Source organism: Hyperolius riggenbachi, chromosome 5 (genome assembly GCF_040937935.1).
Source record: "Hyperolius riggenbachi isolate aHypRig1 chromosome 5, aHypRig1.pri, whole genome shotgun sequence".
Lineage (NCBI taxonomy): Eukaryota > Metazoa > Chordata > Amphibia > Anura > Hyperoliidae > Hyperolius > Hyperolius riggenbachi.
The window spans coordinates 362,884,032-362,906,939 of NC_090650.1; the positions used below are offsets into that span (position 1 = coordinate 362,884,032).

General features: G+C 44.6%; 1 protein-coding gene across 2 annotated transcripts in view; it reads right to left on the bottom strand.

Moving 5' to 3' along the window:
• Nucleotides 1–298: 298 nt before the first annotated feature.
• Nucleotides 299–22,908, bottom strand: part of ELOC (elongin C) — a 30,411-nt gene continuing 7,801 nt past the window's right edge. For both annotated transcript variants that reach the window (XM_068237513.1, XM_068237514.1), the window contains exons 3-4: nt 14,598–14,741; nt 299–509 (exon numbers count right to left, since the gene is read on the bottom strand). In XM_068237513.1, coding sequence (XP_068093614.1) covers nt 319–509; nt 14,598–14,741 — 335 coding nt within the window. In that variant the 3' untranslated portion in view covers nt 299–318. The remainder of the gene's footprint in view (nt 510–14,597; nt 14,742–22,908) is intronic.

The following is a 22,908-nucleotide window of genomic DNA, read 5'->3' on the forward strand; positions in this document are numbered from 1 at the left end:
ACAGTCACAGGAATGACTGCACCATAGCAGAGGAGAAAGTTAGATCTAAACCATAGCAGCAACATCAAAAAGGGTTATACCGGTTTATTGTTAGAATGTGAGGAGGGAGGGGAAAAAACAAAATAAAAACACAAAAGCAAGTCAAGATGTAAAGCACTGTCAGTGCACTTGTGCTGGATAAATGAAACCTTTATATACTGTACATCACTCAAGAGAAAGTTGCAAACATGCTACATGACTGGAAGTATTGCTAAACAAAAACTGACGTTTTAAATACAAAAGAAAACATTAACAGTAATTTCCCATAATTTACTTTATTTAACAATCTAGGAAGTTTGCTGCCATCAGGAGCTCCAGTGCGATTTCTGGTGCGATGGGGAATTCCGGGATTTCTGTTGAACTGTTTGTGTAGCGGACTTTGTAAGTGAAATACATGCATACTTTTGACAGGACATGGGAAGGGATCTCTCTGAAATTCACTTCATTGGTTTCATTCTCGGCAAACTGACCTGTAATACAAGAAGGCAACATTACACATCACTGTTTATCACAGCACTGCAATACTCTGCCCTGGCTCTGCTCTATTCATCATAGCACTGCAATACTCTTCCCCAGCTCTGATCTATTCATTGTAGCACTGCAATACTCTGCCCCGGCTCTGATCTATTCCTCGTAGCACTGCAATACTCTGCCCCGGCTCTGATCTATTCCTCGTAGCACTGCAATACTCTGCCCCGGCTCTGATCTATTCCTCATAGCACTGCAGTACTTTGCTCCGGCTCTAAACTATTCAGCCATTTCATGCAGAGGAGGGGAAGCAGCCGCAGTCACAGAACAGCAGCAAAACAGACAACCTGAGACTTTCCCCTTCGAATCAGTTCATTTCGGCATACCCCAAAGCTGGGCACAGTCATAGTAGCAATGTAATGCTGCCAGGCCCTCATAACGGTAATTTGGGGCTCTGACGATCACAAGACCACAAATTACATCTCCCTCCGTGTTGCAACAACTCGGAGGGGGAATAGTATTCCAAGTATCCCAATCTGGTACTTGGTACTGGCAACTAGCACACAGCACCATCCTCCCCCTTCCAGTGCCCCTGTTCAGACATAAAATATGTGCGGGGAGGAAGCAATAGTTTTTCTTCCCCTCTGCTCTTCTATAATTCATCCCCCTCCACCTGCCACTATAGTTCCCCTTATGAGTTACTGCACACAGGGGAGATGCGATGTGTGCAATCATGTGGTATTTGAGGTCAGAAGGATATTTGACCTCAAATACCACACGATCGCACACAGCTCAGCTCCACTGTGCGCTGTGTGCAGTAACTCATAAGGGGAACTATAGCAGCAGGTGGAGGGGGATAAATTATAGACAAGCAGAGGGGAGGAAGAACTATCACTTCCTCCCTGCACATAATCCACTTTCTGCCTCAGTCGAAGATTATGACTGAGCAGAACAGGGACTACAGGGGGCACAGGAGGGGGAAGGGTGGTGCTGTGTGCTAGTCACAGCACCAGTAATTAAACAATATTAAAATAGGAGGGGGGGGGGGGGGGAGGGAACCAGGTCAGGGGTACTTTAATGCCGCCAGAGAGTTTATCGGCAGCAGGGAGAGCAGTCATTCGGCTCGCCCTACGCCGAGATATGTACTATTCCCCTTTAGGGTGGTTTCGCACTTGCAGCATTCAGGCAACGTGCATGTCAATTTCCAACACACATTTGTCTCCATTACAACACGCACAGTTTGGCAAAATAGTCTACAATTGCAAATGAGAAAATGTTAGATATAAGTTATATGTTTTGTTTTCTTTTCCTGCATGCAGATTACGAATTAAGGGCCCTTTTACGTAGAGTCATCTGCAGGGCTGTGGAGTCGGTACAAAAATCCACCGACTGACTCCTCAGTTTAGGATTCCACCGACTCAGACTCCTCTAATTTGCATATTACAATCTTGTTGATTGAAAGTATGTAACATAAAATTCATCTCTTAACTGCCAACGCTTAGGAATTTTAAAAGACAACTGAAGTGAGAAGGATATGGAGACTGCCATATTTATTCCCTTTAGTCATAGACAAAACTAGTCCTTGGTAAGAGTACTTGTAAAAGGTACAGACCGGAACAAAGAACATCTATCAGGCCCTAGGCAATGTAACTGTGGGTACATGTAAGAGTGATCTGCAGGTACTCTGCCGGGGAATAAGGAGATTCTTCCTCTATTACACATTCTTCATGCACAATCTGAACCAGGTTTATGGGTGATAGACAACACCTCTGTGCTCAATGTGCACAGCATTCTCAGTGGATTCCCTGCAGCTCTGTGGAGAGTGCATATGTAGAGTATAGTACTACTGTGTAACAAAGTAAACCTGAGACAGATGAAATTAAAGTTTTATACATACCTGGGGCTTCCTCCAGCCGCCTTCAGGCTAATCAGTCCCTCGCTGTCCTCCTCCGCCACCTGGATCTTCTGCTATAAGTCCAGGTACCTGAACCAGTCTGGCGTAGTGCGCATGCACACACTCCGCCGCCAGGAGCGCACTACACCTGTGCAGCACTGTTGCGCAGGTGCAGAACGCTCCTGGCTGTGGAAGCGGCATGCGGCCGGACTGCGCTGACTGGCTGAATTACCTGGACTCATAGCAGAAGATCCAGGTGGTAGAGGTGGACAGTGAGGGACTGATTAGCCTGAAGGGGGCTGGAAGAAGCCCCAGGTATGTATAAAAAAACTTTTCTTTTCATCCTTCTCAGGTACCATTTAATTCGTAGTCACCAAACCAAATTTCAACATATCAAATTATTTGATTTCATGAGCAAAGAGAATTTGCAAAGATTTCATGAGCAAAGCGTACATTTGCATAAACCAGCATCAACGCAGAATTATTTCCATCTCATTGACTATCTCTATTAGTGACACAGCTACACATCAGGCTTTATATTTACAGCATAGATGTTATTTAGTATATATAAGAGCTTCCTATATACAATCACAATCAGATGTGTATATCTGACTTTTAAAATATGGGGACTGCTTTATTGAAGCAGCAGTGGTAACTAATTTTGATTGGTTTAATTCATTTTTGTGGACTAAGCACAGCTATTACTGTATATATAAATTATTTATGATGACGATTTGAGAAATAAAACATTTTATCATATTTTCTATTTTAATTACAGTTTAAATTCATTAGGAGTCGGTGCATTTTTTCCCGACTCCGACTCCAGGCACCCAAAATTGCCCCGACTCCGACTCCCCAGCCCTGGTCATCTGTGTTGTGATAAGATCGCAACATAGCCGAAAAGTCACCCTGCGTGTTACCATACAGTGAGGCAAGCAGTACAATGAAAGTATGCCCCACTGCCAATGTAAACGCATGCGTTACCCCATCAGAACCCACCACACACAATGTTAAAAGCCCCACAGGAATGTCATTGCGTCACGTTGCAGTGATATTGTCAGCGTAATCCAAGGTGAGAAGCATGTGAAGACTGGCATATCTCCTTTTAAACCATACCAGTTTGGCAGTCCTGCTGAACTTCCTGGTATTAATAGTGTCTGAATCACACACCTGAAACAAGCATGTGGCTAATCTATTCAGGATATCTGATCTGCATACTTATTCTAGGTACAGCTAAAAGTAGGAAAGGCAGAGGATCAGCATGACAGCCAGGCAATTTGCATTGTTTAACCACTAAAAGTGAATCCAAACTCAGAACTTCCTCTCTGCTCCAAAAGATAAGCAACAACCTTTACAGAAATCCTAGTGTTTACTTCCTGGAAGCACAGAAAGGGTTAACCTCCAGTGTTTACATATTAGCACAGAACAGCAGCAGCACACCTGCCACATTTCAGACACAGCTGACAGCCCTGATTTACACTTGCTGATATAGGCTTATTACACAGGCTGATCTCTCTAAACACACTAGAGCTCAAACCCACTAGCAGTGGTTTTTGCCAGCGTTTTGAAAATGCTTTCCCATTCTCTTGGATGAGAATCATGGTAAAATGTCAGCAAACTATTTTACAGCGATTTTGAAAAATTGTGGTGACTCATTCATGTGATTGGGAAAGAGTTTTCAAAGAGCTGGCAAAAAAAAAAATTGCAATTGTATTTTTGCAATTCTCATTTTAGAATCATTAGGAAAGTGCTGCATGTAGCACATTTGCGATTTCCCGGAAGTGTGAACTTTGGCTTAAAGTGCCGGGTTGTGAACAGTTCCATCAAGTGAATTTCTCAGTAAATATGCGTTTTTCCCTTGTCTGCTGTGCAAGAGTTTAGGTCCTCTAACACAAAATGGACGTTTATAAATGTCCTATATTTGCGCATTAATTAATGCAAAGAAGACATTTAAATGTTCATTCTGCAGAAAATAAACGTCTACGCACATGCATGCCCATTTTAACACCTCAATGGAGGGACGTTAAGTAGTTAAAAGGAGATATGTCAGCCATCATATCCCTCTCACCTCAAGTTCCCTTTAAAATGTGAACAAGTCCATTGATTAACTTGGACTATCAGATTTATTGTGAATTTGCATGTAATAAAGCACCACGCAAACCTTGCAAGTGTGAACCCTGCCTTAGTTATGAAAGATGGGGAAAGGTTAGAACTAAGCCTAATATTTCCCCTTTGCCATCCTTTTGATCAGATTTGGAAAGCTAACGAGAGGATCTTTAGCTTCATTAACACCCCCCCCCCCCCCCCTTCAGTAAAGACCAGAGATGCTGGTACCAGAAACTGGTGCATGACAACCAATTGCCGCACTTACCTGCCACTACCGTTGTCCACGTCACACACCTGTCGCCCCAAGCCACTCACTCTGCCGTCTCTAAGATGGCAGAGCTCGGTGAGCTGGTCAGGAGCAGATTTCATTAGCTCCTGACCTTGTGATCAATGTAAGCCAATGGGAGTCACTTACAATGATGACAGGGTCAGGAGCCAATAAAATAGTCTCCTGACCGCCTCATAGAGCTCTGCAATCATAGAGGTGGCAGGGTGAGTGAGCTGCGACAGGCAGAGAGCAACGTTATCGGAGGAGAGAATGTGCGGCAGCGATGAGATGAAATATACGCCCTAGCAACAGCATCGAAACAGGGTGTAGATTTCAATCACTGCCGTGCAGAGGCGGTTAATCAGTTTAGTCATTTGCAAACCTCTAATAAAAACTTCTGCTAATTCTGGTAACTGTGGTAAAATATAACAAAATTGGCAAGTTACATCTCTGGTTAGAAATTGTACAATTTCTATCATAGTGTATCCAAATTAGGAGGAGGGATCTCAGGGGGTTGCGGCGGATCTTCATTGTATATTTGAAAATCGACCTACTAGGATAAGGTTAGTGATCTTATAGCAAATAAAAAAATGCGAGTTATGCCTTCAAATAAGCCACTGAAATGTCATTGGGTAAAGCAAAGATATAAAAGGGATACTGTAGGGGGGGGGAATGAGTTGAAGTTACCCGGGGCTTCTAATGGTCCCCTGCAGGCATCCTGTGCCCGTGCAGCCACTCACCGATGCTCCGGCCCCGCCTCCGGTTCACTTCTGGAATTTCAGACTTTAAAGTCTGAAAACCACTGCGCTTGCGTTGCCATGTCCTCGCTTACCCTGATGTCACCAGGTGGCTAGGGTCTAATTCAGTGCACTCCCTCCTTCCCCCTGTATGTGTTTGTCAGCATGCACACAGCTTATGCTGGTGTATGTGCATGGTGCACATGGATACATTACGTTAGCTCCCTTGTGTGATTGGTAAGATGCGCTATCTGTCCCAGGTGAGGACGTCAGGATGTGTGCTCCTAATCCATTGATAGGTTTGATGCAATGAATGTGTTTGCATGTCTGCACTATGCATGTTACAGGGTTAGAGTTAGGACACCTATGTTTACCTGGGTACTTCTGCGCAGTATAGGTGACTAAGCATAAGAATGCATTCTTCTGTGAACTAAAACCCTGGCTTTTAACTTAGCTGTAGGGACAACAGTTGTGCCTGGATGAGTGAATCTGTGAATTCATTGGTTTGAACATTTGCATGCGAGAGTGCGAGGGGTTAATAGATTTTTTCTGATGTCACCAGGAGCGCACCGCGCAGTGCTTTTCAGACCATTATATGCAAAAAGCATTTTTTTTTTTACTAGACCAGCATTGGAAGGGTTACACAGGGCTTTAAAGTTCCTGGAGATTTCTGCAGAGGCATCCGAAGCTGAAATAGATACATTTATGTAAACAAAATGTATCTAAGTGTTGAATGTGACTCACTCTCTCTCACTGAGAAGGAGCTTGGAGGACAGCCAAAGAGTGTGTAACATTTATCAATAGATACATCTAACTAAATAGAATGCAACAATCTGAACTTCTGCATATCTCTCCACAGAACTTGAAACCTCTGTGTTTAACCCTTCCAATGCTGGTCTAGTAAAAAAAAAAATGCTTTTTGCATATTATATGCTGTAAATAATGTTTTAGAGCAAAGTTTAAATGCAGGGTTATATTACGCTTTAAAGTCTGAAGTTCCAGAAGTGAACCAGAGGCGGGGCCGGAGCATTGGGGAGTGGCTGCGCAGGCACAGGATGTCTGTGGGGGACCATTAGAAGCCCTGGGTAACTTCAACTAATTTTCCCCTGACCCCCCTACAGTGTCCCTTTAATTTACAATGATTTTCTAAAATGGCCTGGACAATTTTGCTGGTACCCCTAGAAAACAAAATTATTTTATTTAGCTTCCACCCAACGCACACAGTTAACGGTATTCCTGTTGGTCAATACCTACGAACTAAACGGAATTGCTCGGATGATGCGACGTTTCACATTATGCTTCAGGGAGAGGGGATACCCAAAGGGCAGCCTCATTAAAGCCTATACCGGAGCAAATGCCAGTGCCAGAACTTCCCTCCTTTCCAAGAGATCACACCTAAATAGCAACGCAGATCAGGCACTGAGGTCCTGTTCGAGATTTTCAGCACATCGTGAAATTACACATATTATGGGAAAACATTGGCATATTTTAATCAATGATGCCAAGTTAAGCAATATAGTCCCAGAAAGACCCCTCTTTTCTTTTAGTCAGGCACCTATGGGGCTATCACATTGAACATGCGTGCCATCATGACGATACAAGAGTATCCGTGCGTTGTGTATATTTCACCCAGAAGTGATGTATACTTTCATTGAACATCTCAAAACTGAAGCATGCAGTTAGGAGAAGGAATTCTTCACAACTGACACAGCTGGATGTGGCACACTTGCTGACAGATGCAGAAGTCTCACTGAAAGTTACAGGAATTTCTTGTTTGTAGTGATTGCTTCTAAAGGTTATGTTCCATGAAGCCCATCCGTCTTACACCGCTCTTCTATTAGCTGCATAGCAAGCTGGCGCGTGACATCACACGTGCTACGCCGGCAGCGTGTACGCAGCTAATAGAAGTGTGCCGGTAGATGGACAGGAATCGCGACACAAGACAGGTAATGTATGAACACACACTTACAGCACATTTATACATTAGGGAATGGTAGTGGTTCCCGAGAGATTTCATGCTGAAATAGAGGTTCAGCCTGCGTGCAGCGTTCTCCCCAGGCTCTTTTAGCCTTGTGCTCCACCCGGCTAATTCTGGTGAGCACCCGGCTGTCATCAACTCTTCTCCTCATATGCTGTAAGAGTTGCGCCGACCCTACTTTCCCCATCCTACCCCACCAGTCTACCATTTTATGCCACCCGGCTGGAAAAGATTTCTGGGGAGAACACTGTGCGGTGTATGGGCAGCTAACAGATCGCTCTCTCATCAGATTCGATTACAGAAATTTGTCTCTTGGTTGAATCTGCCCATCACCACTAGGTATATGGCTACCTTTAGGTAGCATTGCCTGGGGTCAGATATACTTTAAAGGTCATCATTTTTGTCCAGGTCATGTGAACAATTAAATAAGCACTTCAAAGTAATTAATTAACAGCAGAATAAACAATGACAGGTGGCAACTGCTCATCAGTTTCAAGTTAAGCCTGAAACAGTTGTGGATCCTTTAATAGAAAGGAGTACCAACAAATGTGTCCATGTCTGTAAGAAATAGTATACAAAAAGGTTAAAGTGGACCTTAACTCTTGCACAGGACAGAAGACAAACAGAAATGCACCCTTTATGTATTTACAGAGTTTAGCCTAATTTCCCCTTGTCTGTGACTTATCACAACTGTAATTTGATCTCTCAGCTGGCTGCCTCTGCATAGCAGCTAATTTGTAAACACAAGATTTTAACCCTGTCTGTTCCATGAAAGTAGGAATTAGACCAGGCATGGGCAAACTTGGCCCTCCAGCTGTTGAGGAACTACAAGTCCCACAATACATTGCAGGAGTCTGACAGCCACAGTCATGACTCATAAAGGCAAATGCATTGTGGGATTTGTAGTTCCTTAACAGCTGGAGGGCCAAGTTTGCCCATGCCTGAATTAGACACTGCAGATTTATTACAGGATTTCTATCAGCTGCAAAAAAAAATGTTTTACTTTAAGGCTGCTTACACACCAAGACGTTACAGGCGCACGTTAGTGCGCCTGTAACACTCCCCCAACGCACAGCAATGTAACACAAGTGGGCTGTTCACACAGCCCACGTTGCGTTACATGTAACGCTGCACGTTCTGCGCAAAGTGCAGCATGCTACGGCGTTGGAGCGGCTATAGCCGCGTTAGACTGTTTGCACATGCGCAGTGGGGGGCGGAGAGGAGGCGGGGAGAGCCAGCTACAGTAGCCGCGCACATGGCTACTTAATATTCACTGCACTGGCGGGCGCTGATTGGCCGGCGGGACCACGTGATGCGGAGTGTCTCGCTCCGCATCACGTGGTCCCGCTGGCAAATCAGCGCCACTCTGGGAGACATTATAGGAATCGAGCAGCCTAACGCGGCTCACTCTACCGTCGGCTCTTGCAGCACCATACATTGTGTTAGGTGCACGTTATGCGACCTTAACGTGCCACCTAATGCAACGTCTTGGTGTGCAAGAAGCCTAAAAGACAACTGAAGTGAGTAGACTATGGAGGCTGCCACATTTGTTTCCTTTTAAACAACCAGTTGCCTGGCAGTCCTGCTGATCTATTTGGCTGCAGTAGTGTCTGAATAACACCAGAAACAAGCACGCAGCTAATCTTGTCAGATCTGACAATGTCAGAAACACCTGATCTGCTGCATGCTTGTGCAGTGTCTATGGCTAAAAGTATTAGAGACAGAAGATAGGCAGGATAGCCAGGCAACTCATTGTTTAACCTTTTGAGGACCGCAATATTAAACCCCCCTAATGACCAGGACATTTTTTACTAAAAATGGCCACTGCAGCTTTAAGGCCTAGCTGCAGGGCCACACAACTCAGCACACAAGTGAATCATCCTCCCCACCAACAGAGCTCTCTGTTGGTGGGGTCTGATCGCTCCCCAAATATTTTTTGTAAATATTTTTATTTTTTTAATAAAAATGCTTATTTTGTATTTTAACAACCCTCCCTCCCCCGGCCAGCCAATCACTGTGATCGGCGGTGGTAGACTTCAGCCTATCACCGATCGCTTCTTTATCCCCCAGGGGGACAGCCATGTCACACAGCTGTCCCCAGTACAGTGTACATGTAAATTTGACAATCGGCGACAGAGACTGAAGGCGGAGCTTCCAAGCGGAGATGCTCGCCCACACGCACGCAATCTCCTGCTAGCCCCATAGAAGGCAGTTCACGCCAATCGGCGTGGAGAGGTCCTGGGGCTGCCTCCGCGCCAATCGGCATGGAGCAGTCGGCAAGTAGTTAAAAGGAAATAAATATGGCAGCCTCCATCATCTTCTCACTTAAAGGGAAGGTTCAAGCAAAATAAAAAAATGAGTTTCACTTACCTGGGGCTTCTACCAGCTCCATGCAGCCATCCTGTGCCCTCGTAGTCACTCACTGCTGCTCCAGTCCCCCGCTGGCAGCTTGCCGACCTCGGAGGTCGGGGGACACATTGCGTACATTTTTACGCATTCCCGCTAGTGCAGGAACATTAACACATACATTTTTACGCGTTACTGGTTCAATGCGTACATTTTTACGCATTAAACCAGTAATGCGTACAAATGTATGTGTTAATGTTTCTGCACTAGCGGGAATGCGTAAAAATGTATGCAATGCATCCTGCCGACCTCCGAGGTCGGCAAGCTGCCAGCGGGGGACTGAAGCAGCAGTGAGTGACTACGAGGGCACAGGGTGGCTGCATGGGGCTGGTAGAAGCCCCAGGTAAGTGAAACTCATTTTTTTATTTTGCTTGGACATTCCCTTTAAGTTGACCTTTAGAAGGTTACTATGCTGCTGCTTAGCTTTTAGTTTCAATAGGTTTTTATTTGAAGAAAATTTTTGTTCATAAAAGACAATAAAAAGGTGAACATTTCCGATCAGTACAGTCAAATGCATACAGCAGTCAGGATAAGATAGCATATAATAGCATATGTAACTAGATCTCAATTACATACTGATTGCTGGTATAAGGTTACAGGAAAATAATTTGCCATTTTATTGTACTGTTTCATAATAGATTCAGGTCAAGAGTAGCTTGTCATAATGCTAGAGCATATTTAGCATATTAGAACATATTTAAGCAGGTTGAAACTAGTCTAACCTTGAGGAAACAGGTGAGAGCAAAAACTGAAGAAATAGAAAACTAAAAAAAAACAAACAAAAAAAACAAACAAAAAAAAACAAAAAACTAAAAAACACCCGTGCCGAACCGAGAAATGTGCCACTTAGATTGCTAGGATTATATCGGAGAGTATAATGTTGATGGTACCGTATGTATGAGGCCTACATTTTTCCCCGTTTCTAAAAGGAGTCTAATAAATCCTGAGCAGTAGCGGAAGAGGTAACCTGAATCCAGGGTGACCAGATCTTATCAAATTGATGAGTCCTGTCCAGCAGGTTGGCTTTTATTTTTTCATTTAACATTGTAGTATGGATGCGATCAAGGACGCAGCGGAAGATCAAGGTATTTCGCTGCCATTGAGATGCTATGTAGGTTTTAACAGTGTTCATAATGTGTTGGATAAGCTTATGCTGAGCATACGAAATTTCGTCAGGATGCAGTCCCAAGAGACAAATAGCGGGATCCAATGCTAGTTGAATGGAAAGGGTTGAATTGATTTTGCGTATAACTTTATTCCAAAGTGCAGCCACCACTGGACAGGACCACCAAGTATGACACATTGAACCTGACACCAAACAGCCTCTAAAACATAACTTTGATTTGTTTTGATATATCTGATGAAGGCGTTCGGGCACCAAATAAGATCTATGTAGTACACGCAGTGAGGTCTCCATGTGCACCACACATAGACTTCCTCTAGAAAGTGTGTCAAAACATTGCGACCACTGGCTGTTGTCTAAGCTGATACTCAGATCGTCTTCCCAGTTAAGCTGGTACTGAAGTTTCGTGTCTGTTGGCCCAACATTCAACATGGAGTATAGTAAGGACAATGTTCCTTTGCGTAGTGGATCAGTTAGGCAGAGAGTTTCAAGAGAGGTGCTTCTGAATTCTTGACCAACTTTGGCCATAGATAGTATATAGTGCTGAATTTGGTGCAGCCTGAAGCCCTCATGAACAGGAACAACAAGATTTTCTATCAAAGTTTGTTTTGAGCATAATTTCCCCTGGTGAAGGAAGTGCTTAAAGGATACTGCAGCCGAAAGGCTGCTGAGAGATAAAACCTGCAATGTGTAGGGAAAGAAAAGTACATACTCACCGCTCCCCTCGCTCCCTGCCGTCGGGTCCCGCTCGTCAGCCACAGCTCCCGGTACTGGCCGACTCTCCTGACCCCTGACCCGGACATACTGCGCCGCGCATGCGCAGTATGTCCTGTAATCTTCGCTTCTGGCGTCGCATCATGACGCCAGAAGTACGGACACTCCCCCGCCTCCTGCGTGTGCGCTCCAGCGGCTCCACTATAAAGCTTTAAAGTGGAGCCGCTGGAGCGCACACGCAGGAGGCGGGGGAGTGTCCGTACTTCTGGCGTCATGATGCGACGCCAGAAGCGAAGATTACAGGACATACTGCGCATGCGCGGCGCAGTATGTCCGGGTCAGGAGAGTCGGCCAGTACCGGGAGCTGTGGCTGACGAGCGGGACCCGACGGCAGGGAGCGAGGGGAGCGGTGAGTATGTACTTTTCTTTCCCTACACATTGCAGTTTTTATCTCTCAGCAGCCTTTCGGCTGCAGTATCCTTTAAGGCCTGTGTGGTTGTTCAAGGACCACCAACTGAAGGCCCTAAGATTTTGGCCTGCCGGGAAATCAGGATTACCCAAAAACTCCACCAGTTTTGACGGTTGTGACTGCAGTTTATATTTGTAGCGAACTTTTTTCCATAAGAGGAGCGAGTGGTGAGTAAATGGAGATAGGGAATTGATTGTACTATTCTGATGTGATGCGATTGTGCCCATAAAATACCTTAGCAATTTAGGGAGAAGGGTCATCTTTATAGCCGTAATACGACCAGCCCAGGATATAGGGTAGTTCATCCAAGATAGTATAAGAGAATGCAGTGATTTAAGCAGTGGTCTATAGTTCCAGTGATAGAGTTGAGTGGGGTCATTAGTTATTTTTATCCCTAGATATTTTAGGTAGTGTGGTTGGTATTTGAGTTTGAAGATGCTAGAAATATAGGCTCCCATTCCTTGTGGGAAATTACTGAACATGGCTTCAGATTTGTCCAGGTTTAGTTTGAGGCCTGACAAATTCTCAAATTTTTTAAGTTCCAATAAGAGATTTGGAATAGAGATTACTGGATTTGTAAGAGTCAGGAGGACATCGTCCGCAAACATACTTAATTTATATTCCCTTTCACCTATTTTATATCCTTGGATGTTGGGATTTGTCCTGATTGCAGCTGCCAGTGGCTCCATTACAAGAGCGAAGATTGCCGGTGAAAGGGGGCAACCTTGACGAGTCCCTCTCCGAACCAAAATTGGGTTCATTGTGGAGCTTGGTAGTTTTAGGTATGCTTTGGGGGTTGAATATAATTGTTTAATGATGTGCATAAAAGGCCCATGAAGACCCGCTCGGGTCAAGACATTTGTCATATACGCCCAGGAGATAGTGTCAAAGGCCTTTTCAATGTCCAAGGCCAATGACACTACCTGTTGCCTTAAGTGGCTTGCATGCTGGAGTATTCCTAATGTTTTGCGGACGTTGTCCGAGGCTTGCCGGAAGGGCACAAAACCTACTTGGTCCTTATCTACCAGGTGGGGAAGTACTTTATTTATGAGTTTAGCCAGGATACTAGTTAAGATTTTATAGTCCTGATTGAGGAGGGCAATGGGCCTATAATTCTTCGTGTTGAGGAGGTCCCTTTCAGGTTTCGGACAAACCGTGATGTGGGCATCCAGGAATTCTGAATTTGCAAGGGGTTTAGACCTTATAAAGGTATAGCATCTAGTTAAGTAAGGAATCAAGATGGGGCAAATTTTTTATAGTAGATGGAGCTTAAGCCGTCCGGGCCGGGTGCTTTGTGTAGTTTTAATTTTTTGATGACATCCTCCACTTCCTCCTCAGTAAAGGGTAGATTAATCTCCTTCACTGCAGCGGAAGTAAGACAGGGGAGGTTGAGGGAGGCCAGGAAATCAGGGAAATCCATTGGTCTTTGATGTTCTTGGCAAGTGTAAAGATTAGAGTAATATTCGTGAAATTGTTTGTAGATCACGTCCGGGTCAACAGAGATAGGGCCATCAGGTGTTCTGATTCGGTTGATAGTATTTGCTGCTTATCTTTTAGAGGAGAGAGAAAGTCCTGAGTTCAGGTCTGCTTTAAGCTCATAAGAGGAGGGCCCTCCTCCTATGATTTGTCATCTTTGCAGTGTTGGTTCTACCCAAGCATGTACTTACCTTATTGAAGGTAAATATACTTAAAGAGAACCCGAGGTGGGTTTGAAGAATATTATCTGTATACAGAGGATGGATCTGCCTATACAGCCCAGCCTCTGTTGCTATCCCAAACCCCCCTAAGGTCCCCCTGCACTCTGCAATCCCTCATAAATCACAACCACGCTGCTGACAAACAGCTTGTCAGAGCTGGCTGTGTTTATCTCTATAGTGTCAGTCTGCTGCTCTCCCCGCCTCCTGCTGAACTCCGGTCCCCGCCTGCATCCCTTCCCTCCCTGCTGATTGGAGGGAAGGGACGGGGCAGGGACCGGAGCTATGCTGAGGCGGGGGAGCAGCTAAGACTGACACTACAGATGTAAACACAGCCTTACAGCATGGCTGTGATTTATGAGGGATTGCAGATTGCAGGGGGACCTTAGTGAGGTTTGGGATAGCAACAGAGGCTGGGCTGTATAGGCAGATCCAGCCTCTGTATGCAGATAACATTCTTTAAACCCACCTCTGGTTCTCTTTAATATTTTAGAACTGTATTGTTAGATCTTCCAATTCCACAAATACTTACGTTACATACGTTTAATGTATGGTTATCTAATATTGTCTGCCCAGCGCTACAGAATATATTGAGTTCATAAATATAGAAATTGACACTTCTCACACACATTATTCACGCAAACAATTCTAATTTAGAAAGTACTAACTTTATTTTTTCTAGCGGAGGAAGTTACACTTACCCGGACCGCTCAGCATGGCTTTTATTGTTCCAGAGGTTAAGGCATGTTCACGTTTCACTATAAATTCATGACCATCAGATGAAATCAGCTTTACATACATAGCATCAGGCCCCTCACAGCCGCCGTAGGTCTTCTCTTCCCCGTCTGGGAACACATGAAGATACACTTTGTAAGCAGTGTGTGTAGATGGTGGCATAAAGCCGTATACACAAGAAACAATTACTGACCCAAAGGATTGATCTCTGGGACATGGCTCCTATTGTCCAGGAGGCATGAGTGAGCTCCTTTTTGGACGCAAAAGTTATGCACAAAATGCACAAGTGGTTAAGAACGCTGCATTTTTGACACTGCACTATTTTAAATGCTGCACTTTTTTTTTTCTTTAAAGCGGACTTGAACTCATAACTTCCTCTCTGCTCTAAAGGATAAGTAGCAGCATAATAACCTTTAAAGAAAAACATTTTCTTGTTACAACTTATAGAGCTCTCCTGTGCAAGAGTTCAGGTCTACTTAAAGACATTAACCTAAACCTACACCTCAAGCCTAGTACACACATACATTTTTGAATGGCCAATCATTAGCTCATTTTACCACCTCCATGTAGTCACCTCCCGCCCTCCCAGTGTGTGACAGTAGTAGACTACTCTCTGACGAAATGTCGATCAGAGACGGATCTATCCTTTTGCCATGTCCGGTGGCAATTTGCCAGGGTATGGAAAGCTTAAAAGTGAACCAGAGGTGAAAATAAACTGATGAACTCAATTGTATTTATCCTCCTACTCATAAAAATGATTTTTTTTATTTTTTTGGTAGACCATGGTTTTAATTTTATATTTAACCACTTGAGGACCTAGGGCTTTCTACCCCTTAAGGACCGGCCACTTTTTTTCCATTCAGACCACTGCAGCTTTCACGGTTTATTGCTCGCTCATACAACCTACCACCTAAATGAATTTTGGCTCCTTTTCTTGTCACTAATAAAGCTTTCTTTTGGTGCTATTTGATTGCTCCTGCGATTTTTACTTTTTATTATATTCATCAAAAAAGACATGAATTTTGGCAAAAAAATGATTTTTTTAACTTTCTGTGCTGACATTTTTCAAATAAAGTAAAATTTCTGTATACATGCAGCGCGAAAAATGTGGACAAACATGTTTTTGATAAAAAAAAAAACCATTCAGTGTATATTTATTGGTTTGGGTAAAAGTTATAGCGTTTACAAACTATGGTGCAAAAAGTGAATTTTCCCATTTTCAAGCATCTCTGACTTTTCTGACCCCGTGTCATGTTTCATGAGGGGCTAGAATTCCAGGATAGTATAAATACCCCCCAAATGACCCCATTTTGGAAAGAAGACATCCCAAAGTATTCACTGAGAGGCATAGTGAGTTCATAGAAGATATTATTTTTTGTCACAAGTAAGCGGAAAATGACACTTTGTGAGAAAAAAAAAAAAATAAAAAAAAATTTCCATTTCTTCTAACTTGCGACAAAAAAAAATGAAATCTGCCACGGACTCACCATGCCCCTCTCTGAATACCTTGAAGGGTCTACTTTCCAAAATGGGGTAATTTGTGGGTTGTGTTTACTGTCCTGACATTTTGGGGGGTGCTAAATTGTAAGCACCCCTGTAAAGCCTAAAGGTGCTCATTGGACTTTGGACCCCTTAGCGCAGTTAGGCTGCAAAAAAGTGCCACACATGTGGTATTGCCGTACTCAGGAGAAGTAGTATAATGTGTTTTGGGGTGTATTTTTACACATACCCATGCTGGGTGGGAGAAATATCTCTGTAAATGACAATTTGTTAATTTTTTTTTACACACAATTGTCCATTTACAGAGATCTTTCTCCCACTCAGCATGGGTATGTGTAATAATACACCACAAAACACATTATACTACTTCTCCTGAGTACGGCGATACCACGTATGGCACTTTTTTGCACCCCAACTGCGCTAAAGGGCCCAAAGTCCAATGAGTACCTTTAGGATTTCACAGGTCATTTTGAGAAATTTCGTTTCAAGACTACTCCTCACAGTTTAGGGCCCCTAAAATGCCAGGGCAGTATAGGAACCCCACAAATGACCCCATTTTAGAAAGAAGACACCCCAAGGTATTCCGTTAGGAGTATGGTGAGTTCATAGAAGATTTTATTTTTTGTCAAAAGTTAGCGGAAAATGACACTTTGTGAAAAAACACAATTAAAATCAATTTCCGCTAACTTTTGACAAAAAATAAAATCTTCTATGAACTCACCATACTCCTAACGGAATACCTTGGGGTGTCTTCTTTCTAAAATGGGGTCATTTATGGGGTTCCTATACTGCCCTGGCATTTTAGAGGCCCTAAACCGTGAGGAGTAGTCTTGAAACGAAATTTCTCAAAATGACCTGTGAAATCCTAAAGGTACTCATTGGACTTTGGGCCCTTTAGCGCAGTTAGGGTGCAAAAAAGTGCCACACATGTGGTATCGCCATACTCGGGAGAAGTAGTACAATGTGTTTTGGGGTGTATTTTTACACATACCCATGCTGGGTGGGAGAAATACCTCTGTAAATGGACAATTGTGTGTAAAAAAATCAAAAGATTGTCATTTACAGAGGTATTTCTCCCACCCAGCATGGGTATGTGTAAAAATACACCCCAAAACACATTATTATACTACTCCTGAGTACGGCGATACCACATGTGTGGCACTTTTTTGCACCCTAACTGCACTAAGGGGCCCAAAGTCCAATGAGTACCTTTAGGATTTCACAGGTCATTTTTGTTTCAAGACTACTCCTCGCGGTTTAGGGCCCCTAAAATGCCAGGGCAGTATAGGAACCCCACTAATGTCCCCATTTTAGAAAGAAGACACCCCAAGGTATTCCGTTAGGAGTATGGTGAGTTCATAGAAGTTTTTATTTTTTTGTCACAAGTTAGCGGAAATTGATTTTAATAGTTTTTTTTCACAAAGTGTCATTTTCCGCTAACTTGTGACAAAAAAATAAAATCTTCTATGAACTCACCATACTCCGTACGGAATACCTTTGGGTGTCTTCTTTCTAGAATGGGGTCATTTGTGGGGTTCCTATACTGCCCTGGCATTTTAGGGGCCCTAAACCGTGAGGAGTAGTCTTGAAACCAAATGTCGCAAAATGACCTGTGAAATCCTAAAGGTACTCATTGGACTTTGGGCCCCTTAGCGTACTTAGGGTGTAAAAAAGTGCCACACATGTGGTACCGCCGTACTCAGGAGAAGTAGTATAATGCGTTTTGGGGTGTATTTTTACACATACCCATGCTAAGTGGGAGAAATATCTCTGTAAATGACAATTGTTTGATTTTTTTTACACACAATTGTCCATTTACATAGAAATTTCTCCCACCCAGCATGGGTATGTGTAAAAATACACCCCAAAACACATTATACTACTTCTCCCGAGTACGGCGGTACCACATGTGTGACACTTTTTTGCAGCCTAGGTGCGCTAAGGGGCCCAACGTCCTATTCACAGATCATTTTGAAGCATTTGTTTTCTAGACTACTCCTCGCGGTTTAGGGCCCCTAAAATGCCAGGGCAGTATAGGAACCCCACAAGTGACCCCATTTTAGAAAGAAGACACCCAAAGGTATTCCGTTAGGTGTATGGCGAGTTCATAGAAGATTTTATTTTTTGTCACAAGTTAGTGAAAAATGACACTTTGTGAAAAAAAACCAATAAAAATTAATTTCCGCTAACTTTTGACAAAAAATAAAATCTTCTATGAACTCGTCATACGCCTAACAGAATACCTTGGGGTGTCTTTTTCTCTAAACTGGCGTCACTTGTGGGGTTCCTATACCGCCCTGGCATTTTACAGGCCCAAAACCGTGAGTAGTCTGGAAACCAAATGTCTCAAAATGACTGTTCAGGGGTATAAGCATCTGCAAATTTTGATGACAGGTGGTCTATGAGGGGGCGAATTTTGTGGAACCGGTCATAAGCAGGGTGGCCTTTTAGATGACAGGTTGTATTGGGCCTGATCTGATGGATAGGAGTGCTAGGGGGGTGACAGGAGGTGATTGATGGGTGTCTCAGGGGGTGGTTAGAGGGGAAAATAGATGCAATCAATGCACTGGGGAGGTGATCGGAAGGGGGTCTGAGGGGGATCTGAGGGTTTGGCCGAGTGATCAGGAGCCCACACGGGGCAAATTGGGGCCTGATCTGATGGGGTAGGTGTGCTAGGGGGTGACAGGAGGTGATTGATGGGTGTCTCAAGGTGTGATTAGTGGGGGGAATAGATGCAAGCAATGCACTGGCGAGGTGATCAGGGCTGGGGTCTGAGGGCATTCTGAGGGTGTGGGCGGGTGATTGAGTGCCCTAGGGGCAGATAGGGGTCTAATCTGATAGGTAGCAGTGACAGGGGGTGATTGATGGGTAATTAGTGGGTGTTTAGGGTAGAGAATAGATGGAAACACTGCGCTTGGGTGGTGATCTGATGTCGGATCTGCGGGCGATCTATTGGTGTGGGTGGGTGATCAGTTTGCCCGCAAGGGGCAGGTTAGGGGCTGATTGATGGGTGGCAGTGACAGCGGGTGATTGATGGGTGGCAGTGACAGGGGGTGATTGATGGGTGGCAGTGACAGCGGGTGATTGATGGGTGGCAGTGACAGGGGGTGATTGATGGGTGGCAGTGACAGGGGGTGATTGATGGGTGATAGGTGATTGGCAGGTGATTGACAGGTGATCAGTGGGTTATTACAGGGAAGGACAGATGTAAATATTGCACTGGCGAATTGATAAGGGGGGGTCTGAGGGCAATCTGAGCGTGTAGGCGGGTGATTGGGTGCCCGCAAGGGGCAGATTAGGGTCTGATCTGATGGGTAACAGTGACAGGTGGTGATAGGGGGTGATTGATGGGTAATTAGTGGGTGTTTAGAGGAGAGAATAGATGTAAACGCTGCGCTTGGGTGGTGATCTGATGTCGGATCTGCGGGCGATCTATTGGTGTGGGTGGGTAATCAGATTGCCCGCAAGGGGCAGGTTAGGGGCTGATTGTTGGGTGGCAGTGACAGGGGGTGATTGATGGGTGATAGGTGATTGGCAGGTGATTGACAGGTGATTAGTGGGTTATTACAGGGAAGGACAGATGTAATTAATGCACTGGCAAATTGATAGGGGGGGGGGTCTGAGGGCAATCTGAGCGTGTGGGCGGGTGATTGGGTGCCCGCAAGGGGCAGATTAGGGTCTGATCTGATAGGTAAAAGTGACAGGTGGTGATAGGGGGTGATTGATGGGTAATTAGTGGGTGTTTAGAGAAGATAACAGATGTAAACGATACATTTGGGAGGTAATCTGACGGCGGGTTTGCGGCGATCTAATGGTGTGGGTGGGTGATCAGATTGCCCGCAAGGGGCAGGTTAGGGGCTGATTGATGGGTGGCAGTGACAGGGGGTGATTGACGGGTGATTGACAGGTGATCAGGGGGATAGATGCATACAGTAAACAGGGGGGGTGGTCTGGGGAGAATCTGAGGGGTGGGGTTGATCAGGAGGGGGCAGGGAGCAGGGGGGGGGGGGGGGGGATAAAAAAAAAAATAGCGTTGACAGATAGTGACAGGGAGTGATTGATGGGTGATTAGGGGGGTGATTGGGTGCTGTGGGCGATCTGGGGCAGGGGGGGGGAGAAATCAGTGTGCTTGGGTGCAGACTAGGGTGGCTGCAGCCTGCCCTGGTGGTCCCTCGGACACTGGGACCACCAGGGCAGGAGGCAGCCTGTATAATACACTTTGTAAACATTACAAAGTGTATTATACACTTTGTATGCGGCGATCGCGGGGTTAACATACCGCCGGCGCTTCCGTATAGCCGGCGGGATGTTGCGGCGGGCGAGCGGTGACAGGCGCCGGCGGAGGATCGCGTCACGGATGACGCGAACGCTCCGCCCATGCCCTTAGAAGGACCGCCGCCTCTGTGGGTGAGCCGGTCCTTCAGGGCTCCACTTCCCGGCCGCCTCTGTGCGTTAGGCGGTCGGGAAGTGGTTAAACATTTATAAAGTAGATTGAGTGTTTTTTTGTATCTGCTCAGTGGCAGCCTATTAAGTGTCCCTAAATGAAAATACATGAACTATTGACCTTTTACTATCTTTCCCTGCTCTCAGAAGTTGTATTCTGCCAGAAAAACTTGTATGGCTATAATCTGCTCAGTGATGTTGTTTACTACATTCCCAACAAGATACCAGCAAGACAGAAGCAACAGAGGCAACAAAATAAAACAAAAAACAGTCGTTAATATGTTTTGCACTGTACATACACACGTTTATCTCATGTCACCTCGGGTACAATTTAAAGGACACCTGAAGTGAGGGAAGTGAGAGGGATATGGAGGCTGCCATATATTTCCTTAAAAACAATGCAAATTGTCCGACTGTCCCGCTGGTCCTCTGGCTCTACTACTTTTAGCCAGACCCAGAACAAGTATGCAGATCAGGTGTGTGACTGGATTAGCTGCAAGCTTGTGTGTGATTCTGACACTACAGCAGTCAAAGAGATCAGCAGAACTGCCAAGCAACTAGTATTGTTTATAAGGAAATAAATATGGCAGTCGCCCTAGGTCTCTCACCTCAGGTGTGCTTTACCAACCCATTATCAGTGTTCTCCACAAAAATTATTTCCAAACCAGTGGCATGAAAAAGTAGCCGGGTGGCATGAAAAAGTAGCTGGGTGGGGCGTGATGAGAGAATGCAGGGCTGGTGCTTCTGTGCGCAACTCTGCTCACAGCATAGGAGAAGGTGAGCTAATAACAGCCGGGTGCTCGCTAAAACTAGCCGGGTGAAGCACCGGCCAAAAGAGCCCGTGGAGAACACTGCATTATGTAGGTGATTTCTAACAGACTGAACTGTATTTGGGGGAGGGCGATAAAACTGAGCACAACGAGAGAGAGAGAGAGCGCGAGAGAAAAAAAAAAAAAAAGAAAGAGCACAAGCGGAGAGCGAGAGAGACAGACTTTATTAATACATATAGTGGTACACCCACACAGCATATAATGTGTGAATAGTTTTTGCTCTCCATAGCAACAAGATTCTCAATTTAAAGCAACTCTGACAAGAAACTGCTGTCTGGAGAAACTGCTGCCTACTATATAGCTCTGATAATCAACCATCTACTGGGAACACAGCAGGAGATGAGGCAGATCCATTACCCAAGAATGCAGAAGCTGTTTTCAAAAATGCCATTCAGACTACTGAATAAATGGCTGGGAACAGAATTTCTTGTATGAGCAATGCAGTCAGCAGCAAAATGCTTGCGGCATGCTCATAACTTTGTACTGCATCTCTATTTCTTCCTGAAACAACACAGAACAGTGCAAAGGTATAGAACTTGTATATCAGTATCGGATAGATACTGACAGTTTCTCTGATCTACCGAGGACTGCAATTTTTTTAAGTCACACGTGTATGATATTTGCTTTATTAGGCCTTGTTCGTATGGGCACTTTTTTTTTTCTTGATTCCCAGGGATTTCTGTGCGCTGGGCGTTTTTGCTAAAAAAAATAAAATACAAAAAAGCATTTTTGTAAGCAGTTTTCCAGGGCATTTTTTTAATTCACTCCCTGACGCAAGTCAGGAAGTGAACGGTTTGATCCGGAAAACAACAATGTATTTATTCTTATAAACACGAACGCAATTGCTGCACAAAGTAATTTTGTGAGAGTTTTGAGTTTTTCCTATACCTTCCATTCAGGGCAAATCGCCCTGGAAATGGTCGTTGCAGCACCTTAGTCAGCTGAAAGCAAACAAAACGCGCCAATGAGAACTCTGTCATTGGAAAGCATAGTGTAAGCGCCTTTAGGGGGATGTGTACAAATCATGCGCTTAAAAAAAAAAAACAAACAAACAAAAAAAAAACTAGTTTTTAGCCTGACTGTCAGCTCACAAGGATAGGGTCTTCCCTCTAATGTTTCCTGTTTCTGCAGTACTTCATCAAATAAACAATGGACAGGTCGACAGAGCCCATGCCATGCACAGGATCTGTTCATCCATGCCAGTTTAGAACAGATCCATTGTCTAGATAATAAGAAACCTGGATGAAAGTCAGACATGTCATAATATCAAGTAAGTTATTGTCTGGTGTTAGTCGTGCAACAGATATGCAGACATCTAACCAAATGTTAAGGACTAACTGTACATAGTTTTCCTACAAAACACCTAGAAGTCCTTTTGGTCTCCCACCCTCACTGCTCAGTTCAGCCGCTGTACCCCCCCGAAAGTTGGCAGACTTAGCCAGTCGCGGGGCACAGTGCATTTATGGCCCTGACCGCACCCCTCCCTGATCGCGCTCCTGTAGGC